Source organism: Chionomys nivalis, chromosome 4 (genome assembly GCF_950005125.1).
Source record: "Chionomys nivalis chromosome 4, mChiNiv1.1, whole genome shotgun sequence".
Lineage (NCBI taxonomy): Eukaryota > Metazoa > Chordata > Mammalia > Rodentia > Cricetidae > Chionomys > Chionomys nivalis.
The window spans coordinates 44,595,357-44,618,623 of NC_080089.1; the positions used below are offsets into that span (position 1 = coordinate 44,595,357).

General features: G+C 51.3%; 2 protein-coding genes across 6 annotated transcripts in view; one reads left to right on the plus strand and one right to left on the minus strand.

The window, feature by feature from the left end:
• Dscaml1 (DS cell adhesion molecule like 1) overlaps positions 1 to 1,130 on the plus strand; it is a 325,942-nt gene extending 324,812 nt beyond the window's left edge. The window contains exon 33 of the mRNA XM_057767042.1: positions 101 to 1,130. Within this exon, the coding sequence (XP_057623025.1) occupies positions 101 to 576 (476 nt within the window). The 3' untranslated portion in view covers positions 577 to 1,130. The remainder of the gene's footprint in view (positions 1 to 100) is intronic.
• Positions 1,131 to 7,739: 6,609 nt separating this feature from the next.
• Cep164 (centrosomal protein 164) overlaps positions 7,740 to 23,267 on the minus strand; it is a 65,049-nt gene continuing 49,521 nt past the window's right edge. For 4 of the 5 annotated variants that reach the window (XM_057767535.1, XM_057767537.1, XM_057767536.1 and 1 more), the window contains 19 exons: positions 21,882 to 22,091; positions 19,426 to 19,545; positions 19,111 to 19,339; positions 18,265 to 18,342; positions 17,912 to 18,043; positions 17,533 to 17,655; positions 16,186 to 16,329; positions 15,661 to 15,744; positions 15,477 to 15,545; positions 15,021 to 15,196; positions 14,605 to 14,728; positions 14,265 to 14,332; positions 13,667 to 13,874; positions 12,546 to 12,653; positions 11,817 to 11,928; positions 11,048 to 11,404; positions 10,136 to 10,202; positions 9,262 to 9,384; positions 7,740 to 9,088 (listed from right to left, as the gene is read on the minus strand). In XM_057767535.1, coding sequence (XP_057623518.1) covers positions 8,995 to 9,088; positions 9,262 to 9,384; positions 10,136 to 10,202; positions 11,048 to 11,404; positions 11,817 to 11,928; positions 12,546 to 12,653; positions 13,667 to 13,874; positions 14,265 to 14,332; positions 14,605 to 14,728; positions 15,021 to 15,196; positions 15,477 to 15,545; positions 15,661 to 15,744; positions 16,186 to 16,329; positions 17,533 to 17,655; positions 17,912 to 18,043; positions 18,265 to 18,342; positions 19,111 to 19,339; positions 19,426 to 19,545; positions 21,882 to 22,091 — 2,626 coding nt within the window. In that variant the 3' untranslated portion in view covers positions 7,740 to 8,994. The remainder of the gene's footprint in view (positions 9,089 to 9,261; positions 9,385 to 10,135; positions 10,203 to 11,047; positions 11,405 to 11,816; positions 11,929 to 12,545; positions 12,654 to 13,666; positions 13,875 to 14,264; positions 14,333 to 14,604; positions 14,729 to 15,020; positions 15,197 to 15,476; positions 15,546 to 15,660; positions 15,745 to 16,185; positions 16,330 to 17,532; positions 17,656 to 17,911; positions 18,044 to 18,264; positions 18,343 to 19,110; positions 19,340 to 19,425; positions 19,546 to 21,881; positions 22,092 to 23,267) is intronic. The other variant, XM_057767534.1, reaches the window with a different exon arrangement.

The window sequence follows — 23,267 nt, forward strand, 5'->3', positions numbered from 1 at the left end:
TACAGAGTGGTAATCCTCTTAATCTGGTGGGGTAGGGAGGGATTGAATGAGTGTGCCCCCAGGCTTGTGACCCTCATATTCTCTGCCTCTGTGATTGCAGGTGACTACTGCAACCTGCCGCTGTACACCAAGTCAGAGGCCTTCTTCCGAAAGGCAGACGGGCGGGAGCCCTGCCCTGTGGTCCCACCCCGAGAGGCCTCCATGAGGAATCTGCCTCGAGCCTACCACACCCAGGCCCGGCACCTCACTCTGGACCCTGCCAGCAAGCCCTTGGGCCTCCCCCATCCAGGGGCCCCTGCTGCCACCTCTACGGCCACCTTACCTCAGAGGACTCTGGCTATGCCGGCACCCCCAGCTGGCACGGCACCCCCAGCACCTGGTCCTACCCCCAGTGAGCCTCCTCCTGCCCCTAGTGCTGCCCCTCCAGCCCCCAGCACTGAACCGCCAAGGGCCGGAGGCCCACACACCAAAATGGGGGGTTCCAGGGACTCGCTACTTGAAATGAGCACCCCAGGGGTAGGGCGATCTCAGAAACAGGGGACTGGAGCCTACTCCAAATCCTACACCCTGGTGTAGGAGTGCTGGCATCAGGAGAAGGGCTCCACACTGGGATCTCTGCACCTCCAGCCTCACACACCAACGTGGCTGTTTCCTGAATTATTTATATTAAACTCACAGACGAAAAAAAAAAAGACGTGAAAAAGAAACCCCCAAGTCATGAACACTTGTACATAGGACTCTTTTGTACAAATGAAACTATTTTCTTCTTCTCCGTGAAGCCAGGGCACAAAACAAGTCAAATCCTCCACCCCATGAAATACGTGTGGAGAGATATATACATATATAGTCAGAATGGGACACAGCAACAATCTATATATCTATATATTTCTCTCACCTTCTTTTGAGTCAGAGGCACAAAGACAACGATTTTTTTTTTTTTGCCCTCCTACTCACCCCCTTTCAACTAGGTGATTTTTGACACAGACCGAAATCCCAACTCAGAGACACTGCATGCGATTTTACTGTTCCAAGAAAACCAGGAGTTGCTTCAATTTGCAGATGCTTATGTGTTAATACCTTTTTCTATGAAAAAAGACCCAGCGCCGTGTGCAATAAAGGTTATGTTTCTACGTGGTAGCTTTTTTCCCATCTGGCAGAGGCCAGTGGGGCGGGCGGAGAGGCCTCTGTCCCAGGTCTGGGCTTTGACCCTGTGCTGGAAGCTTTTCTAAAGAGTCGCAGTTAGCCAGGGTGCATCCACTGAGCGTGCCTTTTGTTCTCAGATCCATGCTGGGTTCTAAGAGGCGACCAGCTCCGTGACTTTGAACAAGTGCCTAAACCCCTCTGAGCCAGTTTCCTTGCCTACAGACGGAATGGGCATGGAGCCACTGCAATGAGGCAATCAGGGAATGTTTGCTGGGAAACCTAGAGCAGGTGATGGGAGTTTCTGGATTCTCTTCCAGAAGAGCCAGAGGAGCTAGGGAAGTGTAGCTGCCTGAACCACCAGTGTACAGCTACAGGAGATGGACAAGTGAATATATATACTACTTGGGGATCCAGGCAGAGCTCAAAGCTCTGGGCCGACATAGGGCAAGGGGTGGTCACAGAGAGGAGAGAGATCGCTGGAGGTCAGAGGGCAAAAGGGACTCAGAGACAGAGGAAACAGCATATCCATAGGCTCAGAAAAGAAGGGCAACACCAGGTTTGGAAGGAGTCCGCAACTCAGACACCAGAGAGAAAGGCAAGTGTCACATGGAGGATTTAGGAATACAGTAACAGCATTTCTGGTGACAGGGTCCATCCTAGGAGGCTGCCGGTGACCTCCCTACATGGCCACAAAGGTTTGGAGCAGCAGAGGAAGGGAAAGGTCTTGAGCTAGAAGCCAGCCGCAGATGAGAATACAGAGTGTTTCCGCACTGTGACCAGCCCTAGGGACATGGGGCTGTGGGTCTGGAAGGAGGGTGGGTCTGAGACCTGATGTTTCTGAAGATAACAGGACTATAAGGGACCAGCAGGTGGCACAGAGAGAAGACTAGTGCAGCATGTAGGCAGGTCACACCAAACAGCCCCGGCCCAGAGAAACCCTACCTAGTTTATGTGGGATGTCCAGGAATTAATATGAACAACCATATAAACAGGTAAGATAAGGCTGAGTTCATAGAAAAGTGCCGAGCTCAGCCCTCCACCCAAACAGATCCCGGGGAACTGGCTAACAATGTGGTGAAAACCAAGGCCCTGGTGCCAGCTCAGAGCCTGACACCTCCCGTGACTATGTGCACCATCTGCAGGTCGTGTCTGGAACTGCTGACACAATAATCAAACCTAGAAGCTCTGCCTAGAATTAACTTAGTGAGCATGCACGCACGCATTTCGGCTTTCTGAACACTGGGAAACAAATACAAATCAGACCTAGCTCCAGGCAGAACACACTCAAGAAAAACTAACTCCTCAGAGCCCATAGTAGTCCGGAAACAGAGCCACCCTCCGAGGGACGACAAAGGGGACGCGGTCATGAGAATGTATTGTGGAGCCCTGTGGTGTGGGAGGCAGGAGCTAAGTAGACCTCACTCATCACATTGTTTCCTAATCTCATTGCTGATTTAGGAGACATGTTAGGATTTCCATCTGACAGACAAGAAAGCTAGGCCCTCAGGGCTTAGGAAACTCTTCCAAGTTTAGAAGATCAGGAAGAGACCACAATGAGGCTAAACAGACTCTAGCTCTTAAGAATGGCTCTTGGTCACTGAGTCACACTACCCAGTGTTCCACTGTTTATAGTCCGAGTTCAGCTCTGCAGTTATGAAGCTGCTATTAGAAGAATCCAGCCTGTGAGCAAACTGGCCTGAAGCAGGTAAGCAGTGGCTACTAAGCTGTCCGGTCAGATGAGCCTTGATGCAGGCTGGATAGGGTGGGGAGCACTGCACGCTTCTCTGTGGAGAGACACAGTCAGTGTTGGCAGGGTACGGATCAGCCTGGGAAGCTGCTGGAGAAGGCCTGCTGTACAGGTTGAGAAAGGATGAGAGGGGCAATGGGAAGCCAACAGGAGCCAGTTAAAGCCTGTGCAACTGAGCCGGCCCCTTACTAAGACACACAAGGTCTGGAAATTCAGACAGGCCAGGCCGGAGTGTAACTCAGTCAGTAGCATGCATACCTAGCATATGTGGAAGCCCAGGTTCAGTCTGCAGCACCACATGAACCAGCTATGATGGTGCATGCTCGTAATCCCGGTACTCGGGAGGTGGAGCCAGAAGTTTAAGATCACCCGTGACTACACAGGGAGTTTGAGGCCAGCCTGGAATATGTGAGGCCCTGTCATAAATGGGAAGGCAGAGGAGAAGGAAGATTAGAAGAGGAGGAGAAAGAAGCAAAGGAAGAGAAAAAATGGAAAGGAAGAGGAGGAGGAAGAGAAAGAGGAGGAGGAAAAGAAGGAGGAGGAGGAAGAGAAGGAGAAGAGAAGGGGGAATCGGGTTTGTACAAACGCAGACTATTCTACTATGCTGAACGACACCATGTGACTGGCTGATGTAAGGCTGCCTGTTAGAAACACACCCGGATCCCCCAAAGCCCTACCCCTTGTCATTTATCTTCAGCAAAATGAAGACCTGGATCAATGGCCTTAAATGTTTATCCATTCTTTCCAGATATCTCCCTTGTACCCTGCAAACAAAGCTACCTTGAGGGCCACTATACCTGTGTTTTTCGGCGAGAGAAGATGAGAAATTGATGACAACATCTGGCTTTTTTTTTTTTACAATTATTGAGTGTACGTGTGTGTCTATAGGTGTACCCATGTGAGGCACACACATACTACGTGCCAGGGTGTACAAACGGAAGTCAGAGGACATCTGACAAAGGTCAGCTTTCTTCTTCTACCGTGTGAACTTAGCCTATCAGGTTTAGGGGCGGGCGTTTTGACCCACTGAGCCATCTCTGCATCCCTGTCGTACCCTATATCAGAAATTCATTACTATTTAAGGATGAGGCGTATTCCATCGTATGCATTCACCATGGTTGGTTCATCTTTTATCTGTGATGCGCACACCTTCCGAACATTATGGGTAACACTGCTAGGGACATGGGTGTGTGAGTATCTGGATCTTGCTTTCTGTTCTCTTGAGCTTATGATTAGAAGAATTTTTATGAGTTATATAACAATTGTAGATTTCACTTTTTGAGAAACTGCCAAACTGTTTTCCACCAGTGTTGTTTAGTTGTTTGACTGACTGGGAGATGTTTGTTTTAGACTGGATCTCATTTTGTAACCCAGGCTAGCCTGGACCTCACAGATAGTCCAAACTGGCCTTGAACTCGTGTTTCTCCACTTTAGCATCTTGAGTGCTGGGATTATAGACATGAGCCACCCATCCTGGCTAAACGAGGAACACTGGTGAAATCCACTGTGTTGTCTTGTTCCTGTCACAGGGCTGGGGAAGTATTCTACTACTGAGCCATACCTCCAGGAACATCTCTATTTTTAATATTTTTTAAATGCATATGAGTGTTTGCCTACATGTTTGTATGTACATCACCTGGATGCTTTGTGCCCACAGAGGTCAAAAGAGGGCATCAAATTTCCTGAAGCTATAGTTAACACCTGTGGATGCTAGAAACTGTACCTGGGTCTTCTGCAAGAGCAGCAACTGGTCTTAACCATTGAGTAATCTTTCCAGTAATCCCTAATATCTGTATTTTTAACAAACAAAATGACATCCAAGTATTTTTACATGTTTTTAAATGTCTGTGTGTGTGAGCACTATCCACTGTTTTCAAAGAGCACGACATAGGATGTGGACAGAAAGACTTTGATGCTTTTGAATATTGAGCTATGTGATTACAGGACCCATGCTAACTGTCACTTAAAGTTCCCTCCAGGAGCAAGATGGCTCAGCCAGTAAAGACACTTGCCAAGTCCGACCACCTGACTTTAATCTTCAGGTCCCACACGATGGGAGAGAAGTAACTCCCACAATTTGTCCTCTGGCCTTCACAGACATACAACACATATGTAATTGTGTGTGTGTGTGTGTGTGTGTGTGTGTTTCTCCCACAATTTGTCCTCTGGCCTTCACAGACATACAACACATATGTAATTGTGTGTGTGTGTGTGTGTGTGTGTGTGTGTGTGTGTTTCCCCCAAAGCCTCTGATAGCCTCCCTAGGCTGTTGCCTTCCTGTATGTCAGGAACAGGCTGAATAAGGCCTCAGTTCAAAACAACTTATACCTACTCCTCCTCAAGTGTGCTGACGCTGTATTTAGATGTGGGACCCTTAGGGAAATGGTGAGACATGGAGACAGAGTCCTTGTGAATGGTACCAGGGCTCTAGAAGAGCCTCGGGGACCACATCTCCCCTCTCACTGTGAGCACAGCTACAAAGACTGTATGCGAACTGGAAAGGCCCTCCAGAAACTGAATCTCCAGTCCCCAGAGCTGGGAGGGTAACTTGTGCTGCCTGCAGTCCTAGTTCATAGCGTCTGGAAGGTCTGTGGCTGTTCTTGTCAACTTGACGACACCTGGAACTAAATGGAATCTAAACACGGAGGGACGCACTGTGAGGAATTTTTGCTTGTTTTGAAGTGGACGGATCCACTTCTAGTCCAGATTTCTGAGGTAGGAAGACACACACACACACACACACACACACACACCTTTAATCTGGGCCACCCCTGCTGGGAGCCCGTATGAGGGCATGGAAGGCGGAATGCTCTTTGCCTGCCTGCTCCCACCTTGCTAGCCCATCCCTTCACTGGCATCAGAGCCTACTTCTTGGAAATTCCAGAGTCTACTGAAGGCCAGCTGAGACGTCGGCTGGGCAACTTCTGGATCCTTGGGCCTTTTGTTCAGCCACTGTATGATTAGCAGGATCACAGCCTAGGGGTCCTTCTAATAGACCCCTTCCTATAGAGAGAGATTCGTTCTACAAGTTGTGCTTCTCTAGAGAACCCCGATTAATACAAAAGGGCAAGGTGCAAGGATTGAGCCTGTCACCACAACACTCTATCAGCACCCCCAACTTTGCAGTGTTTTTTATAGCAGCCCAAACTCAATCCCTTTCAGCTGGCTCCAGAGGTCTGTGATTTGAGTTTCCCAGCTGGATTCTAAAATCCGAGAGGAAAAGAGATCGGACAATCTGTTTAAATATTTTCCCCTATGGCAAACTATTGATTTTATTTATTTTTTATTTTAAATTTTGTTTTAATTTTTTAATTTAATTTAATCTTTATATTTAATTTTGGTTTTTATTGAGCTATATATTTTTCTCCACTCCCCTCCCTTCCTTCCCCCTCCCCTTCTGCCCTCTCCCATGATCCCCACGCTCCCAATTTACTCAGGAGATCTTGTCTTTTTCTACTTCCCATGTAGATTAGATTGTTTTAATTTTTTAAATTTAAATATATTTATTTATTAAGAGGCAGGTTCTCACTATGTAGCCCTGGCTGGTCTAAACCTCACTTTGTAAACCAGATTGGTCTCAAATTCAGAGATCTGCCTCTGCCTCCTGAGTACCGGGATTAAATAGGAATGCCACCATGCCTACCAAATATCACTTTTTTTTTTTCTATACTGGGGACTGATCCCAGGGTCACACGCATGCTAAACAAGTAAATTATATGGTACTATGTGCCCAGGCCCCAAAATTCCTTTTAAGCCCTAACCCAGGGAGGTTTTACTACCCCGGCTAGAAACCACCACTTGCAGGATTCCAGGTGTGCAGACCAAGTGGCCAAGGACTGTGACGTAAGTCTGGAAGAAACAGCTTTTGACACGGGGCGGCTGTGGGCAACGGAACTGGACTTTTTTTTTTTCTTTTTTTTTTTTTTTTTTTGATTTTTCGAGACAGGGTTTCTCTGTAGCTTTTGGTTCCTGTCCTGGAACTAGCTCTGTAGACCAGGCTGGCCTCGAACTCACAGAGATCCGCCTGCCTCTGCCTCCCGAGTGCTGCGGAACTGGACTTTTAAGAACAGATGGATCTAGTTCAAATCCTAGTTACTAGCTCTGTGCATCTGAACTACAGCTACTTAACCTCTCTAAGCCTAAACTTCTTCGTATGTTTCCTAAGGTTAAGATTACAAACAAGAGCTTAAGAAAACCATAGCACACAGAAGTATTCAACACCTATCAGCTTACGCCCCCCTCGTTTCCTTCTTCCTTTCTGGGAAGTGGCTAGGACATTAGGCTACACTCTTCTGTTTTCAGCTGGTTGTCTATACAGCTGCATGAAGGAAGGCTGTGTGAGCTGGTTCTCCTAGCTACTCCCTTGCTACAAACCCAAGAGTATCTACAGACTGTTCACCCAGGGCAGGGGGCAGACCCCACTTAACGGTGCCAGCTAACGGCTGGGGTGCAGGGCATGGCTTTGTCTACACAGGAGACAAAACCCACAGTCTTTGGGGAAATGGCCCCGTGGGTCACCAGCCTGGAAAGTGGGGAACAGGGAAGGGGCGGATAGTAAGTGTGAGCGAGTACTCCGTGAGAAATGGTGGCAGGTGTAGGGCTGAGGGTGCTCTGGGGGAGGGGACGGCGTGCAGGGCTCTATAAAAGGGGCTCCACACACCTAAAGTCTCTGAGCCTTGCTTTTGTCACCCATAAAAATAGAGCAAACCACACCTGCACCAAACTCCACACTGTTGGATGATTAGATCAGATAGATACCCAAGGAGATAGTTCCATAAACACTCTCCCTAGCCCACAGGACGAAGGACACAAAGGCCTCCAGAGAGACCAACACATTCATAGGACTGCCTTACAGAAAACAGACTTGCAGAGATTTAATAGATGCAAAAAGACACAGGACTGTCACCAGGGTTGGTCGGATCACGCAAGCTGCTCTCAAGGCACACAGAGTGGAACAAATAACAAAGTGGACTTTTTCTGCGTGTGGTCGGCTGACGGCTTAAAAATTTACCTAAGAGGGTAAAAGCCAACTGGTTCTTAGGGTCGTATTCCATGGAGAAGAAATGAGCAACAAAGCGGTGAGAGTGGGTAAAGGCAGCTCGCGGCTTCTCAAGACAAGAAAAACGATGCGTTTTGTTTAAACAATGAGACAGATGCCGAGAACATTTCCTGCAGAGCCCACTGGGGGACGCGGGGCTGTAGAGGCTGTGCCAGAAGCGCCACCTGGCCAAGACAGTCCCTGCCAGTACCAGGTAGTCAGCCCTCCACTGAGCTCTGGGAAGAGCTGAGAGTGGGCTTGGGACAGGGGTGGTCCAGGTGGAAGGACAGAGGGACACAGAGCTCGCAGATACACGAGGATGCTGGAGGAAGAGAAATATCAACGGAGCAGAAGTCATCCCCATCTTTTTCTATGGCTTTCTTTTTGGCTTCCTGAAGAGATAGGTTTTGAGACCTGAGAGCAAGGGAGGGCTCCGGAGAGCATCCTAAGGGAGGGAAGGCTACTGGCCCTGAGGAAAGCCCAGTGCTGGCTGAGGGGAAGATGCAGAACATCTGGGGCCGAGAACAACTCCAGCAGGACTCAGGCAGCTGAGCCCAGACCTGAGAGGGTCAAAAGACAATAAAAAAGAAAAAGCCAAAAAGAGAGGAACGGATGTGACCCTTCCAGGGCTGAGGTATTAGAAAGACAGCTACAGCCAGGTTCCAGGGCATAGCCATCCCAGGGGGCTGTCCTGAGCAAAGGACCACACTCCCCTCCTCCATGAGAGCCCTCAGCAGGACTTGAAGGCCAAGAACCCGAGCTCCAAGGAGACTCCCTAGGCCTCCCAAGGCAGCTGCTTTAATTGAAGGTGGCCACATCCCTGAAGTCCTCAGCAGCCGCTTTGATGCAGAAGCTTGCATATGTCCGTATATTCCTGCTCGGGACAGTCCATGGGCGAAGCGTGTGTGGCTGTTTACAGTCATGACGAGCTTCCTGCCTACCTACCCGGGGGTTCCTCCGAGTCCTGGGTGGAACACACAGCAGAGGGCATGCTTGATCAGGGGGAAATAAGGTGCTGATGGCGCCTCAGGCACTTGGTGGAGACAAGGAGGCCGCCCCACAGGCCTCAATAGTGAAACACATTCAGTCTGTTGTTCTCATCCAGGCCCAGCTGCAGTAAATTCGAAGTGGCTGCTGGTTTGGGCGCTGAGAAGAGCTGTCTGGTCACAAAGTGAAGGAAAACTAGATGGCTGAGCACGTCCAGGTGGGTGCTAAGAACAGGTCAAAGGCACAACAGGATGCTCCTCAGACATCAGAGGTCTGTGGCGGAGCACAGCCAGTCGGCCGGTACAACAGGAAGGGACAAGGGTTTGGGGACCAGCTAAAAGGATACACCTTGGGGTCATTCTTGAAATGTTCTAGCCACTTCCGGTTAGACTCGATCATGCTCTGGACGCTGACGCTGTCCATCTTGGGAACTCGAGAATGGGAGTGCTGCAGGAGGTGGAGCTGCTCACTGGGGAAGAGGGGGAGAGCAGGCAGGAAATGGGCTGGTGGGAGGGGCAGAGTCAAGCACCTCCCTCCTCCTCCTCTCACTGGCCACCAGCGTCCCTGTAAGGCCTCCAGCAATTCAAAAGTCCTCCTCTGGTCCCCAAAGGGAAGGTAGTGACTGCCCTCCAACCCCTTTCTGGGCACTTGATGCAGAATCTACCCAGGACCTTCACATCTGTCTGTACTCTGCCAATCGGTCAGCTCAAATACTTACACAGTGCCAGCTCTAGGGCTGACCCAGAGAGCAGACATGACTGCGGGATTTACACTTAGGGCTGGGGTGGGAAGGAAAGAATATTTGGCAAGGAGTAAGATGAATAGGAAATGAATAACGGGACTAAATAATCGCCTGTCTGTCTCCCCTTGGGGCGTCCCCTTACTCCAGATGTTGCTCAGCAAGCACTGGAGAAGAGGCCATAGGAATCAGACAAAGAACAATGGCAAAGACGGGCCAGACCCCAGGGCTACTGGGGCCATAGGTAGAGCTGGGTCTCCCCTCAGGCTCATGTCTCCTCACAGACCCAGCAGACAACATCTGTAGAGCTAGTTGGATACGCCCCTCCCCACACCCACTGAACCTCAACAGCAGGGTTTGACTATTCACTTGCTCAGTCGGAGGCAGGACACAGATGACTCTGGACTGGGGACCTGCCTGGGTCCCTGGTACCCCTCCCCAGGGAGGTCCATACACTGAGGCTCTTGACTGAGAGGCTCACCTTACGGACACATAGCCCAGCTTGTTCTCCAGTGGGGGAGGGCAGCCGCTGAGCAACGGGATGCCAGCTGCAACAGCAAGGAGTGCAAGGGCAATCATCAGCCAGCTGAGCCAGCCCCCTGAGCCAGGCCCCCCCCCTCAGCGAGCCACTCCCATGTTCACCACCCGCGCCTCCTACAGTCCCAGAAAAGGATGTCCCCAGAACAAACAATGGCAGGCAAAGCTTCTGTGTTGAAGGTGACAGACGACAGACGGGTGATAGACAGGAACTATCCTATTTACTATGATGCTAAAAACCTAATTTTCAATTTGGGCTGGGGCAGAAAATGATTTTACATTTTCCCTCAAATGGCTGCCTTTATGACTTGTGTTCCTCAACAGGAGGTGGACTAAAGGAGGAGACTGGACAGAAGCAGAGCAGAAGCCAGGGTCAAGGGGTCATAAGCAGAGTCAACACCTGGTATCTGACTCTGGAGCTCACTACTAAACCCCACTGAGTCTCAACTTTACTAGTCTATAAAATGGAGACAAAAAATTACTACCTCAGAGAACGACAATACAGACTACAGAGGTGTGTGTGTGTGTGTGTGTGTGTGTAAATGTCATCGTGTACTGTATTAACAACAGACATTAGGGTGACAACAATGACGGTTTTTGATTCTGCCTGGCTCTAGCTCCGCACAGTGCAGGCTCACTGTACAACATCCCAGCGCAGACCCTCTGGCTGTAAGGCCACAACAAGGTCTTCCTTCACCAGGGCCCCACTGACAGAGCCAATGACCAAAGATGGGGAGAGAGGTAAGGGGAGGCAAAGGCAAAAGAAAGGATGGTTGTGAAAGAGAGCATAAGGGCAGAGGAGAGAAGTGGGAGGGCTCCACCCAGAAACCAGGTGCACGGGGGAGTGGGGACCTACAAGGGAAATACTTGCGCCACTTCTCCAGCAGGAAGTCGTCCACGGTTTGCGAGGAGGAGGAGAGCCTGGTGCCCTGTCCCGGGTCCCAGGCCCACTGGGTGGACATGGGTGTGGCAGACGATGAGGAGGAGGGTTTGGTCAGGAGGGGATAGGCTGGGGTAGGGGCGTTCTTGGAGGACCGAAGCGAGGAGGTGAGGAGCGGAGGTGGGGGTGGGTTGCTGAGGACCTGTGGAGGCGGCTGGGAGTTGAGGCTGCCCAGCACGCTCAACACACCATTCAGTTCACTGCTGATCCGCTGAAGGGAACTGCTCAGATAGTGGATCTTGTTGGGATCAGCGGAACTTGGGGTCAGGGTGACTGAAAGAGGCAGATGGTAGGAAGGATTCAGGATCGAGCTGGCACTTGAGTATCCTACTACCGCAGATAACATGCTGAAGACCTTATGGGAGGACAAAGGACGGGTGCAGGGCTTCTGTGTCCCCGACAAGGGGCCCAAGGACATAGACAAAAGGAAGAACAAGGTCCTTGACCCAAGCACAGGCCAGAGCAGCCAAGAGTGGGGGGCTGCAGGGGCCTGGAGAGAGACTGCAGGGATCCTTGGCCCCTTCATCCTCCATGCTGCAGACCCAGGGATGATGGTGTACCTCATCCAGGCTCACTGCAGGGCTTGGAGGAGGAGGATAGCATGGCCCCCGCATTCCTCCCTCTCCACAACACTGGGCTTCACTTCACCTCTCCCTCCCAGGCTTCCTTGTGTGACACCACTCACTATGAGGCAGGGGGCAGGACTCAGAGCTCTCACTGCTCAAGTCTTCCATGTCACTGAGATCAAAGGTCACCTTCTTGATAGAGGATCCTTTCAGAGTGTCCTCATCAGAGACCTGACAGGTAGAAATGACCATTAGCACTGTCCCTTCCCGTGTGATTTCGCTCCGCATGCCTCGTGGTAAGTGAGGACTGAGGTCTGATGAGGTGGTTCTTCTTAGGTCCAAGGTTCTATAGGCACCCCAGGAAGGCACCCACAAGGTCTGCCTCAGTAGAGGGGCTAAGAGAACTCAACTGCCTGTGAAGCAGTCCATAGGGCCCCCCAGGACCAGCAGAACCCCATCATCCACCCAAAACTAGCCTTGCAGTCTCCCCACTTGGGTATCTCTGCTCCCAAACTGAAACCTGGGGCATGGAGATTTCACACAGTCTCAGGGAAGGAAGAGACACCCTGAAGCCACACTTAATCATATTTCTCCTGGAACCATGCAGGAATAACAGGGCTATTCCCCAATTCTGTGAAATTCACCAAGAATGCTGTAACCAAGCAGCAGGTGCTCCAAGGATGTCTTGAACCATCGGCACAGACATCAGCTTCTCAGATATTTTGACAGAGCCAATGCTTCTGTTATCTCCGCCCAGAGCCTGAGCACTAGCAATCCAGCTCTCCCTAATCCAGGCCTACAGGAGGGAGGGAGGAGCCACACCGGGCTGTGTGGCCACATGGTGACACCTCTTCCTGTAGAGAAGATTCCAGTTGGTTCAGCTTCTCTTCTTTCTTCTTCAGCAGGTCATGGCCTTTCCTCATGGCTGACTTCATCTCATCCAGGTGCCTGGTCTCCTGTGGCCAGGGAAGAAGGGGAGGAAAACCATTCGGCACGGATGCTAGCGTCCCGACTCTGGTATTTGTTGGCTGGGTGGTTGTAAACACATCCCTTAACTCTCAGGCTGGCTGCTCATCTGAGAGAATGGCTTTTCCCTCAGACCCTGAGAACTAACAAGACAGTGTGTTACGTGAGGAACACTATGCCCGTAGATGCTATGTTCTCAAGCTGTGGGCCAAACGGTTACCATCACTCTGTTAACCCTTGCCACCACCAAAAGGAATACAGCACAGCAGTAAAAGTGCCCAGGGAGAGAAGGGAGCCCATCCTTGTGTCTGCAAGCCTCTTGCTATCTGTTGCCTACAGGCCAGACATCCAGGCCTCAGAGCATCGGTCCCTCACCAGTTCTGGCACCAAGAGTTCTAAGCGTTCAGACATGTTCCAGGGGAACCCGTGCTATTGGGGCCTCAATTGGCACACAAATCTGTAACATCATGTAACAATGGCATCTCTGTCTTTTCATTGTGAATCAGACTGTCAGAGAAGCCAGCCAGAGGAGCTACTCAACCTTGCGCTGAGTGTATCTACAGATCTTCCGTCTCCAGTATACCAAAGGGTAAAGAAGAGCATTGGATTTGAAATATTTTAGACATTGGTCGTACCTTTCATGTAGGACATGGCAATAGCAATACAGGTTGAGTATTCCATTTCCAAATTGCTTGGCCTCAGAAATATCTGAGATTTTGTAGTTTTCAGATTTGGGAATATCTGCATAGACTTTACTGCTTGAATTGATTTGGGGGTTAGGGACCCTCAACCTGTATCCTCACTCATTAAAGATGATTACTATGAAGATAAAATAATTTATTATTAGAGAAGGTGTTTACACATGATATATGGCCATGATTAGACAAGTGACTCCCAGAGCCCGCGTGGCCCTTCTCAGGGTTCCCAGAATGCTCAGCTGAGGAAAGCTAGCATCTTCAGATCTCCTAATTCAGACTAGCAGGCCCTCCTCTAGGCTCCTAACCTCATCCAGGTTCTTGCACACATTGTCCAGGATCTTGGTGCCTGGGAGGTCTTCATCCACCTCCTGGGCATTAGCCAGCTCACGGCGCCAATGCTGCTGGGCGGCTTTCAGGGCCGTCTGTCGCCTCCGCATGGAGCGTGTCTGGCGCACCAGGAACTCCTTTGCACTCCGGACAGCTACACCCTCAGCGGAGAGGAAGTGCCGGACACTGTGGGGCAGGAGGGGGTAGGGAAGGAAAACCAAAGACTTCCCCAGCACATGTCCACGTGAACATACACAGGAGCTGCCGGACTGGGACTTGGATATCACCATTAAGTACCTAGAGTGTGTGGCACGTGGGGTCAATAGCTCACAGATACTCTGTGGATTGTGCCTGGGGCCTGTACTCAGATAATTAGATACTTCTAGAGGTCTGACCTTCAACTAGAGACCAGCAGGTACCAGCATGCTGTGTTAAAAGTCACCAAGCGTAGGATATTGGCTTAGTAGTCTTCCATCCCGGGGACATGCCTTGAACCAAGCCCCACTGAAGGTCATTGTCATCTCACCTCTGATATAAGCACTCTCCCATGGCACAAGATGGGTTGGCGAAACTCACCTGTCCATGGCCAGGTCGATCTCCTCCTTGCTCTGCGAGAGGGAAGAGGACACCTCCTGGGTCTCATTCTGGAAACACATAATAGAAAAGGCCAGCTGAGTGCAGCAAAGGCCAACAGCCCACAGGCTGAAGGAATCCTGAAGCCGTGCCCGGTGTCCTAGCCACAGAAACAGCTCTGCCAGCCCCCAGGTGCTCTTCACATATATGCACCATCTGAGTGATAGAGAGGGTGGAGAAAGAGACTAAGAAAAGGAGGCTAGATCCAAAATAAAGCACAGCCAAGTTCCTCTCCAAATGTCCAACCCCTACCATCACTCCCAGGCCTCAGTCCCTCGCTCACTGTGCCAAGGGATTTCCTCAGGTCCTCAATGTGGAGATCTGGCTCCAAATGTGGGGATGCATTATTCTCAGCTGCCAGTTCTTTAAACATGTCTTGTTTCCTTTGAACTTCAGCCTCTAGGCTACTGTGATGAAGAAGAGAGCAGGAGGCAGGGCTGTGAGGCTGGGACACTCACTCTCATTCCCACAGGGCAGGGCTGGGGTGTGGACATCAGAACCCAGAATCCTCTCTTTCTCATAGCCTCGGCACTCCATTCCCTACCAAGTGCAGCAGGACTGTACTGGCTGCTTCTGTCTGGGCTCCAAACTGGGCCCTCTCCCTGTGGATGTCCATGATGACATGGGTCCCAAAGCAGCAGAGGGCAGAGGTCCGGGGGAAGAGGTGGCCACTAGCCAGGAGCAGAGAGTCCACACTACCTCAGGTGCTTCTGCAGCCTCTGACTTTGTGCCTGCAACAGATCCACCTGGGACTCCAGCTCCACCCGCCGGACACGCAGGTCATCGATGACCCTCCGCAGCTGCCGCTTCGACTCCACCAGGTGGGTATGCTCTTTCTTTGCCTCTTCCAGGTGCTGACGGGTGGCTGTGGCTTCCTAGGGCACCGATGCCGTGGGGAGAAGGTGAGGTGCAGGCAGTATCAGAGGTGTGGGAGACAGAAAACACGGGAAAGCTGGAGCCATTGAAGCACTGTCTCTAGGATCTGGGGTCTGCAGGCTCCTGGTCCCCCACCAGAGCCCCACTCCCCAAGGCTTGAAAGTCAGGTCCACTGGGTAACATGATAGTGGCCAACACAGTCTTAGAACCCCAGGGACCCAGACAGGACAGGTGAACAGACAGCGGGGGACAAACAAGAGAAAGGGTGGGCAGACAGACCTCCTTCTCCAGAGCAGCCTGCCTCTGCGCATCCAGGAGCAGCTGCTTCTCTTTCCGCATGTTCTCTTCCTGGAGGGAGGCAAGCCCTGGGCTGACTGCAGACCCCAGGACTGAGGTAGAGCCTGCCCTCTGTGCTCAAACCCCCTCCCCAAGGCAAGGTAGATCCAGCCTCGGCCTCCCTCACCTGGGCATCCAGCTGAGCCAATCTGGCCTTGACATCTTTAGTTCTGGCTGCAAGTTCCACCTCTAAATCCTGTAATTTCCTTTCCTGGCCGAAGTATGGTAAAGAGAAAGACATAGGTGTAGAAAGGGTGAAAGGTTATTAGCTGAAGGATAGGAGAAAGATCCAGAACCCAACATGCCACACCCCAAGTGCTAAGCTGGCCTCAGGCTTGTTTCCTCTTTCTCTGTCCTTACGGCCTTCCAGTGTATACATGCCACATCTTGTTGATCCCCAGTGGGGCAAGGAGACATGAACCTGTCCACCCTAAAGATGTAAATGGGCTGACCTCTCCTTTCCAATACTGGGGCTACTCCCGGGCTCAGAAAACAAAGGAACAAAGATGCCCTGAAGTGTAGGCATAACCAGGGTGAGATCCTATTCCTGAAGGTGCCAGAATCTCTGCCCTGCAACTCTTGGATCAGCACTCAAGACTTCCTGTCCTACAGTGGAAGTCTCTAAGTACTGCCCCGACTCCGAGGGCCTCACTTGATCCCGGTGCCGCCGCCTTAGGTCCTCAAGCTGCTGGTCCTGCTCCTGCCTCAAGTTCTCCAACTCTCGCTCGTGGGCCCTTCGCAAACGCTCCAGCTCTCCAGTCAGGTGCTCCAGGAGGTCAGTGCGCTGCTTTCTTTCCTGAAAAGATCATGGGGCTACCTGTGGGACCCTACAGTAGCTCCTAACACCCCAAAATCAGTTTCTCCAACTCCTGCTGTATTAGATCAAAAAGACTGATGAGGGTCACTATCAGCCCCCCAGATTTTGTCCTGACGCTGCGGTTTCTGCCCTGGCAGATTCCCGTCACCGGAGCAGGAGCCCCGAGGTCCCCATAGGACTGAGTCGTGCTGCAGTCACACTGCCACTGGCCCATTATCCAGCCCCAACAGGGACAAGCCAGGTTGAGCTGGGGTCCACTCAAGTCATGGAACATCCCCACCTCCAGATGGGTAACGAGATGGTTGCCTGTCAAGTTGATAGAGCCTGGAGTCACTGAGGAGTCAGGCTCTGGGCAAGTCTGTGAGGGATTTTCTAGATTGGGGTAGCTGAGGTGGGAAGACCCACCCTAAATGTGAACAGCACCACTCCACGGGCTGAGGTCTCAGACCACCTAAAACAAAACTGGAGCTGAGGGTCAGCACTCATCCCTCTGTTCCTGACTGCGGACGCAATGTGGCCAACTGCATCATGCTTCTGCCGCCATGCCTGCCCCACCACGATAAGAGGATAACCACATGGGGCCAGAAAAACCCTTCCTTCCTTGAGTTGTCTTTGCCAAGTAGCTTGTCACATCAACAACATTAAAAAAGTAACTAATCCAGGCAGATAATATCCAGCTATTGTTGGGCTCTTGTCTCCTTCTTGCTGTCCTGAAATCCCATGCGCCCTGGGGGCGTGGCTTCGGAGTAACTAAGACTGAAAGCTGTGTAGTCAGACAGCTTGGGAAGGTGGCCTAAACTCCCCAGGTCTCCAAAATGAAGATGATGGCGCGCACGTTTCCCAAGGCTGCCGCGAGGACTGAATGCAGGAGGGTGGCTAAGGAGCTCAGAGTAGTGCCTGGTACCTGGTAAAGGCTTGGTAGCATCAGTAATCATTACCATTTAAACAAAGTATAATCACTGTGGGGGAAGAAGCACCCCTTGTTGGGGAACGGGGGTGGGGGTGGGGGCTTTCTCATGCTTCAATGGTAAGATAGAACAATGACCTTGTCATTGCAGGATGCCAGAGAAGTAAGTCTCCTCTGACCTTTTCCAGATCTCCCCTCCCATGCCTGCAGCTGAGAAGAACAGCAGTTGATGTTCCCGTGTCTACATTTGCTGGAGAGAGAGGCGACTAAGCTACCTCAGCCTCATATCGCTCTCTGGCTTCAGCCATCGCTTGCCGGTGCTCCTCCTTCATCCTGTCCATCTTCCTCTCATGTTCCCTCTCTACCTCCTGGCGCTTGTCTCGAAGGAGGCTGCTAAGCTGTAAGGAGACAGAAAGAACACAGCTTCATGGACTGAGAGTGCCGAGGCCTGGGGACCTGAAGGTCTTACACATGAACTATCCCCAATACGCACAGAGCACCAAAGCACGCGTGTGTTGAACTATGACCACTACCCCTTCCTACAGGCACACGGGGGCCTAGAAGCACCAAAGGTCCTGGTTTTGAAGGAGTGGAGGCCACTCAGACTAGACAGCCCAGAAGACCTTAGTAGAGCTGACACAGACCAGCACTCACCTCTTGCTCATACTCAGTCACCTGATGAAACTTCTGGTGAGCTCTCTGCTCTACCCACACAAGGCTCTCCTGTAACTGGGCCTCCTCTTTCTGCTGAGCCCCCTCTATCTTCTTCTGGAGGCTAGAGACCACCTAAGGAGATACCAGCACATACACCAGAATGTGGCCCTCAGAAGTAGAGTCTCTATACAGGGACTCACTGCCAGAGATTAGGCACCCATCCCAGCATCCTGAGGGGAATGGAAACTCACTCCCTACTGGCCAAGGGTGGGGCTGAATTCCTGTGCCACCCTCCATGAAGGGGTCTGAGGGCCCAGGCTCTGCCCCCTCAGACCAGGCCACGCTCTTCTCACCTCCCGGTGTTTGGCCTCCAATGAGGAACAGAGCCGCTCCAGCTCAGCACTGTGCTCCTTCTCCAGGTCTGCCACTGCCTGGAGAGAAGCAGAGGGACTGTGAGAATCAGGGAAGGGCACTGGCCAGGCACTGACCAAGGGAAGCCAGGGTTCAGAGGACCACCTTGCTCTAAGGGGCCAAGGAGAATCACAGGGACACTTTTGTTTAAAATAACTCAGCCCCTATAGTCTATAGCTGACAGAGAGGTAGAACAAGGCCAGCATAGAGGCCTTTTAGTAAACCTCAGGTCACCGCTTCCACACCGACCCTGAGCAAGCCCGCAGTTACATACACAAGCCCACATATATGAGAATACGAGGCAGCCAGGCCAGATGGAGGTCAGAGTAGACTCTGGGAACCTGATCTGGACCATCGGGTGTCTAACTACCGAAGCTCTCGCCAAAAGCAAAGTTCTGTGTGGCCCACTACCGGGAGTTTGATTTGGAGGCCGATGTGATGCTGGGAGGAGAAGTGAGGCGAGGGGAGAGCCTGTGCAAGGGTTTGTCTCTTATTCCAGAGCAGTTGGGGAAAGGAGCCACTGCGGCCGCCTACAGCGACAGGGACAGCACCGCTGTGTCAAGCCCTCTTCTGGCCACAGCTCCTCCATAGCAAAAGCTCCCCAAATCCACAGGACACTTCCCTGGACAGCTGCTGCAGAGACCAGGGAGAGCATCTGCCCTGAGTAGAGCGAGTCCACACAAGGGGCTCAGGGCGTCAGCTCCCCTGCCTGCACCCAAGCCTGGAGCAAGCCCCTCTCATGCTCTGCACGCTGTGTCAAGGGGGCAGATTTGATTCAGCTCATTCACCTTTTTCCTCTCCCCTTCCAGCTGCTCCCTCAGCTGCCGCAGAGCCACTTCCTTCTCGGCCTCCTTCTCCGCCTTCAGGGCGGCCTGGGCACTCCTCTCCTCGGCCTCCAGCTGCTCCCTTAGCTGCTCCAGCATCCTCCTGCTTTTCTGTTCCAAACTGGCTCTTTCGGCCCTCTGGAGGGTCTCTGCTTCTTCTCGAAGTCTCTGGAGGGCAGCCTGTTGCTCAGCTCTGGGCAGAGAGAATGGAATGGGAAAAGCCCCGGGCACTCAGGTCACTTACTGCCCCAGGCCAGGCAGCCCCCAGTGTAGACTCACCTAATTTGGTTCTCAAATGCTTCTGTACTGGACTGCACCTGGGCCCGGAGGCGGGCCAGCCTCTGGCTTTCTTCCTCCTCTTCTGCCGCAGCATCTTTCTGCAGCTGTGCCTTCAGGAGGCTGAGGGAAAAGGAAAGATATAGGCTGGTGAGAGTGACCACCGAGGTCTTTCTTGGACTCAGGATCCATGCAACTCGGCCTCCCCACAAACCACGCTCAGTACTAGACATCAGTCAATGTCTCATCCATGCTGGTTCCTCATGAACCTAACTTCCATCTATCCTTGCCACGGGAAACAAAAGGCAGGCTGTTTGGTCCAAGGTTCCCCTCCACCTACAGGTTATCCTCCTGGACAAGGTATTCACTCAAAGAAGGTTATTGCCAACCTCACCCCTCAGTCAATAGACTCTATCCTGGGCACCCCAAATGCATCACATCTCCAGATCTCTACCCTTTTCTTTGCCCCTTGACTATCGCCCATGCTGGTCCTTCAGCCAAGAATTCCATTTTTCTATCTGACAAAATCCTATTCGTTGCCCAACAGGCAAGTTCATCAATTTGCCTTTCCCCTTACAATCTGCATGCAGGCCTGTGCCCTGTGCCGCGCATCACGGTACCTCGTAACTAATCTGTTCCTTCTGCTTTCCTTGCAAAACAGGGAATTTCTTCAGAATAAGAATCCTGTCTCTTGCCAGGCAATGGTGGTGCATGTCTTTAATCCTAGCACTTGGGAGGCAGACGCAGGTGGACCTCTGAGTTTGAGGTCAGCCTGGTCTACAGAGTGAATTTCAGGACAGCCAGGGCTACATAGAGAAACCCTGTCTCAAAAAACTTAAAAGGAAAAAAATCCTGCCTCCTGTGGGGGGGGAGGAAAGGTCTCCTTTAGTCTAGGTGGCTTCACATTCCCTATGTAGCCAAAAGTGGCCTTACCTCCTGATCCTTCTGCCTTTGCCTACCAAGTGCCTGGGATTACAGGCTCATGCTACCACATCTACTAATGATACTGTCTTCTGTATCAAGCACAGAATACAGTAACAGATATAAAATGCTGTTCCATCAGTGTGTTGGGTTTGTGTAATATCACCTAGTCCCAAACTATGAGCAAGCCTTACATGTCCATGAGAGGCATCTTATCTGACCAGTGATATCCATCATTTCACCTGAAGCAAATATACCTCTACTTTTACAAACAAGATCTTTTTTTTTTTTTTTTTGCGGGGGTAGTGGGGACTCCTCATATAGATCCCACAAGACTAGTGGATGTGCACAGTGCACTCAGAAAGTTCAACCCTAAGGAAAACATGATTCAAAAGACCAGTGAATTCCAGAGACAAAGCAGACTTGCTATTTCAAGTTATTTATATCACTCTCTTCCTCTGTGGTAAGGGGGGAAAATGTGAGCAAAGTACAAATCCTTCCTTTTGGACTCCAAAACCCTTTTTTTCCATGGCAAAATTTACATAGCCAACATGAATGTCGGGCTGACGGGGAAACTGAGAGCAACCCAAGCTCTCCTTTCACACCTAACAAAAGGGCAAGACCGGCTGTCTTCTCGTCAGTGGCGAGGAGGAGGATCCACACCCAAGAAAGTTTGTGTGGAAAGGGAAACCAGAGTCCCCTGAAGAACAGCTTCAAGGAAAGCCAGACAAGGCTCTTACCCACAGAGAAATCACTTAGTCATTACTGGCTAAAACTATTCATTTCTACCCAAAATCCAAACAAGAAATGCCACTTAGGGAGCAACTAGTATGTTCTAGGCCCTGAGACAGACAGCTCAGGCACCTTGGTCTCCACAAGCTTACAGCCCTTAGGAGCCACCCTCGGGCTGGAGGTGCTGTACTCTAAGGGAAGCTGTTGGCTGCACCCTGACCTTTAGCTGGCCGGAAGAGGATATTACTCGTGGTCACAAGAAGATATGACAGAGGGTGGACCCTGGGACAGGGAGCCTGTGCTGGGCTAATGAGAGGTTGAGCCTGACCTCCCACCATTAAGGTGATGGTTATCTGTTTTCTTTCCTCAAAATTAGGCATAGATTTGCTATCTATGGTCTAAAAATAATAACTTTCAACCGCTCCTGGATGTTCTGTCTAAAGGGACAAGCCTTGGCATGAAACTGTCAACAAAGAATATTCACATGCTTCTGAAGAGGCCTGGCTGAGGGCTATGACACGCTGCTTTTTACTTTCTTGGTAGCCATTCATCCATTTCTTCTGAGCAGAACCCTGCTTTTACTCCAGGGCAGAAAGACTAGCTGAAGGACCACCTCTCCAGTCTTACTCGTCACTAAAGGAGCCAGGCCAGAGATGTTTTCCCTGGGCACTCAAAGCAACACCAACAGAAGTTTCTGGGAAAGGTTTCTAGGAGCTACTTTGGTGAGATTGTAGGCATCCCAGATAGGTCGGCACAGAAAAAGGGTGTCCCTCCTCCCCACACCCCTGCCCTGGGAGGAAGAAGACCTGAGGGATTTCTCCTTCTGCTGGTAAAGCCGTTGCACCTCCTCCTCCTCCTCTCGCCACAGCCTTTCTTCCAGCTGCTTCTGCCTCTCTTTCTTCAACTCCAGCAGCCGCCTCTGGTTTTCCTTCAGTTCCTGGGTCACTGCCTCTTCCGTGGCCTTCAGTATAGCCTCTGAGAACTGCTTTTGGGGAGCTGCAGGCTCCGTGGTTTGCCTGCATAGGGAAAGGGGCAGCTTACCACTACAGTGTTAGAGCCCACAAGGTCCAAAAGCTACAGAATATCACACCAAAACTCTAATGGGGAGCCCCCAGACAGGTCATACAGGGGCTGGCAATCAGATCCAGTGAGCATCTGTCCTATGGAATAAGCCTGGACTGGATAAGATCCAGGATCCTAGGAGGGGGACAGCTCCTAACAGCCTTGGGAGGCTGTGGCCTGAGGGGTGGCTTCTGGCAGGGCAGAGATCGAGAGTCTGTCCCTCATGGGCTCTCCCCTGGGGTGGCGCAATCCTGCCTCCATGTCCCTACTATAGCTCTGCCTACTACTTAAGGCTCATTTCAGAAATAGGTCCCAGAGTCTGTTCTCTGCCTCCCAAATCAAGCAGAGGCCAAGGCCACGTAGAAGAACCACAGAAGAAACTACAAAGTTGCTGCCAAAGGAGCAGGGTGCTTTCTGGGCCAAACGCGATGAAATGCTGTCTTCAGCTCATGGTTACGTTAATGTTTGGAACTGGTGAGAAACTCTGAGTCAACTGAGTGCACAGAGGACTGTATGTCTAGACAGTCATGAAGAGTATCAGGATAAAGTATTTTACTTCCTTCAAAGCCAGGCGGCACGCGCACTCCCGGGTGCCTAAGCCTCACATTCCAATACCTGTTAGCACAGAAACACTCCTTGTACAGTGCTCAGGCACTACACACTGGCCATGGCTCCATCCAGCAGGAGCATGTGTGCAGAACCTGAAGCCAAGAACCACTTGAGAGTCAACCGGAGAGCCAGCCCCTCAACTGAGAGCCCTAAAACCCCTCCCTCCAGCTCAGCGGTGTAGCAGATGGAAGGCAGCGGGAGGGGACAGATCAAAACGGCAGAAGAGTACGGGGTGAAGAACCCCACTGCAGCCAGCAGATACTAGTGAGAAAAAGACAGAAAAGGCTAGTGACATCTCTGAAATATAGTAAAAACCTGTCCTTCCCTACTTCTAAAATCAGAACTCAGAAAATAACCCTAAGCCACGCTATCAGTTCTCTCCTCCCAACTCTGTTCCCTCCCTCCTTCCACAGCCAGCTGATGCAGATACAGCAACATGGATGCTCCCTCCTCTGAGAATATTGCCCTCCACAAGGGCCTCCCCTCCCAGCTCTCTGCCTCATCAACCCTCCAACTCATTT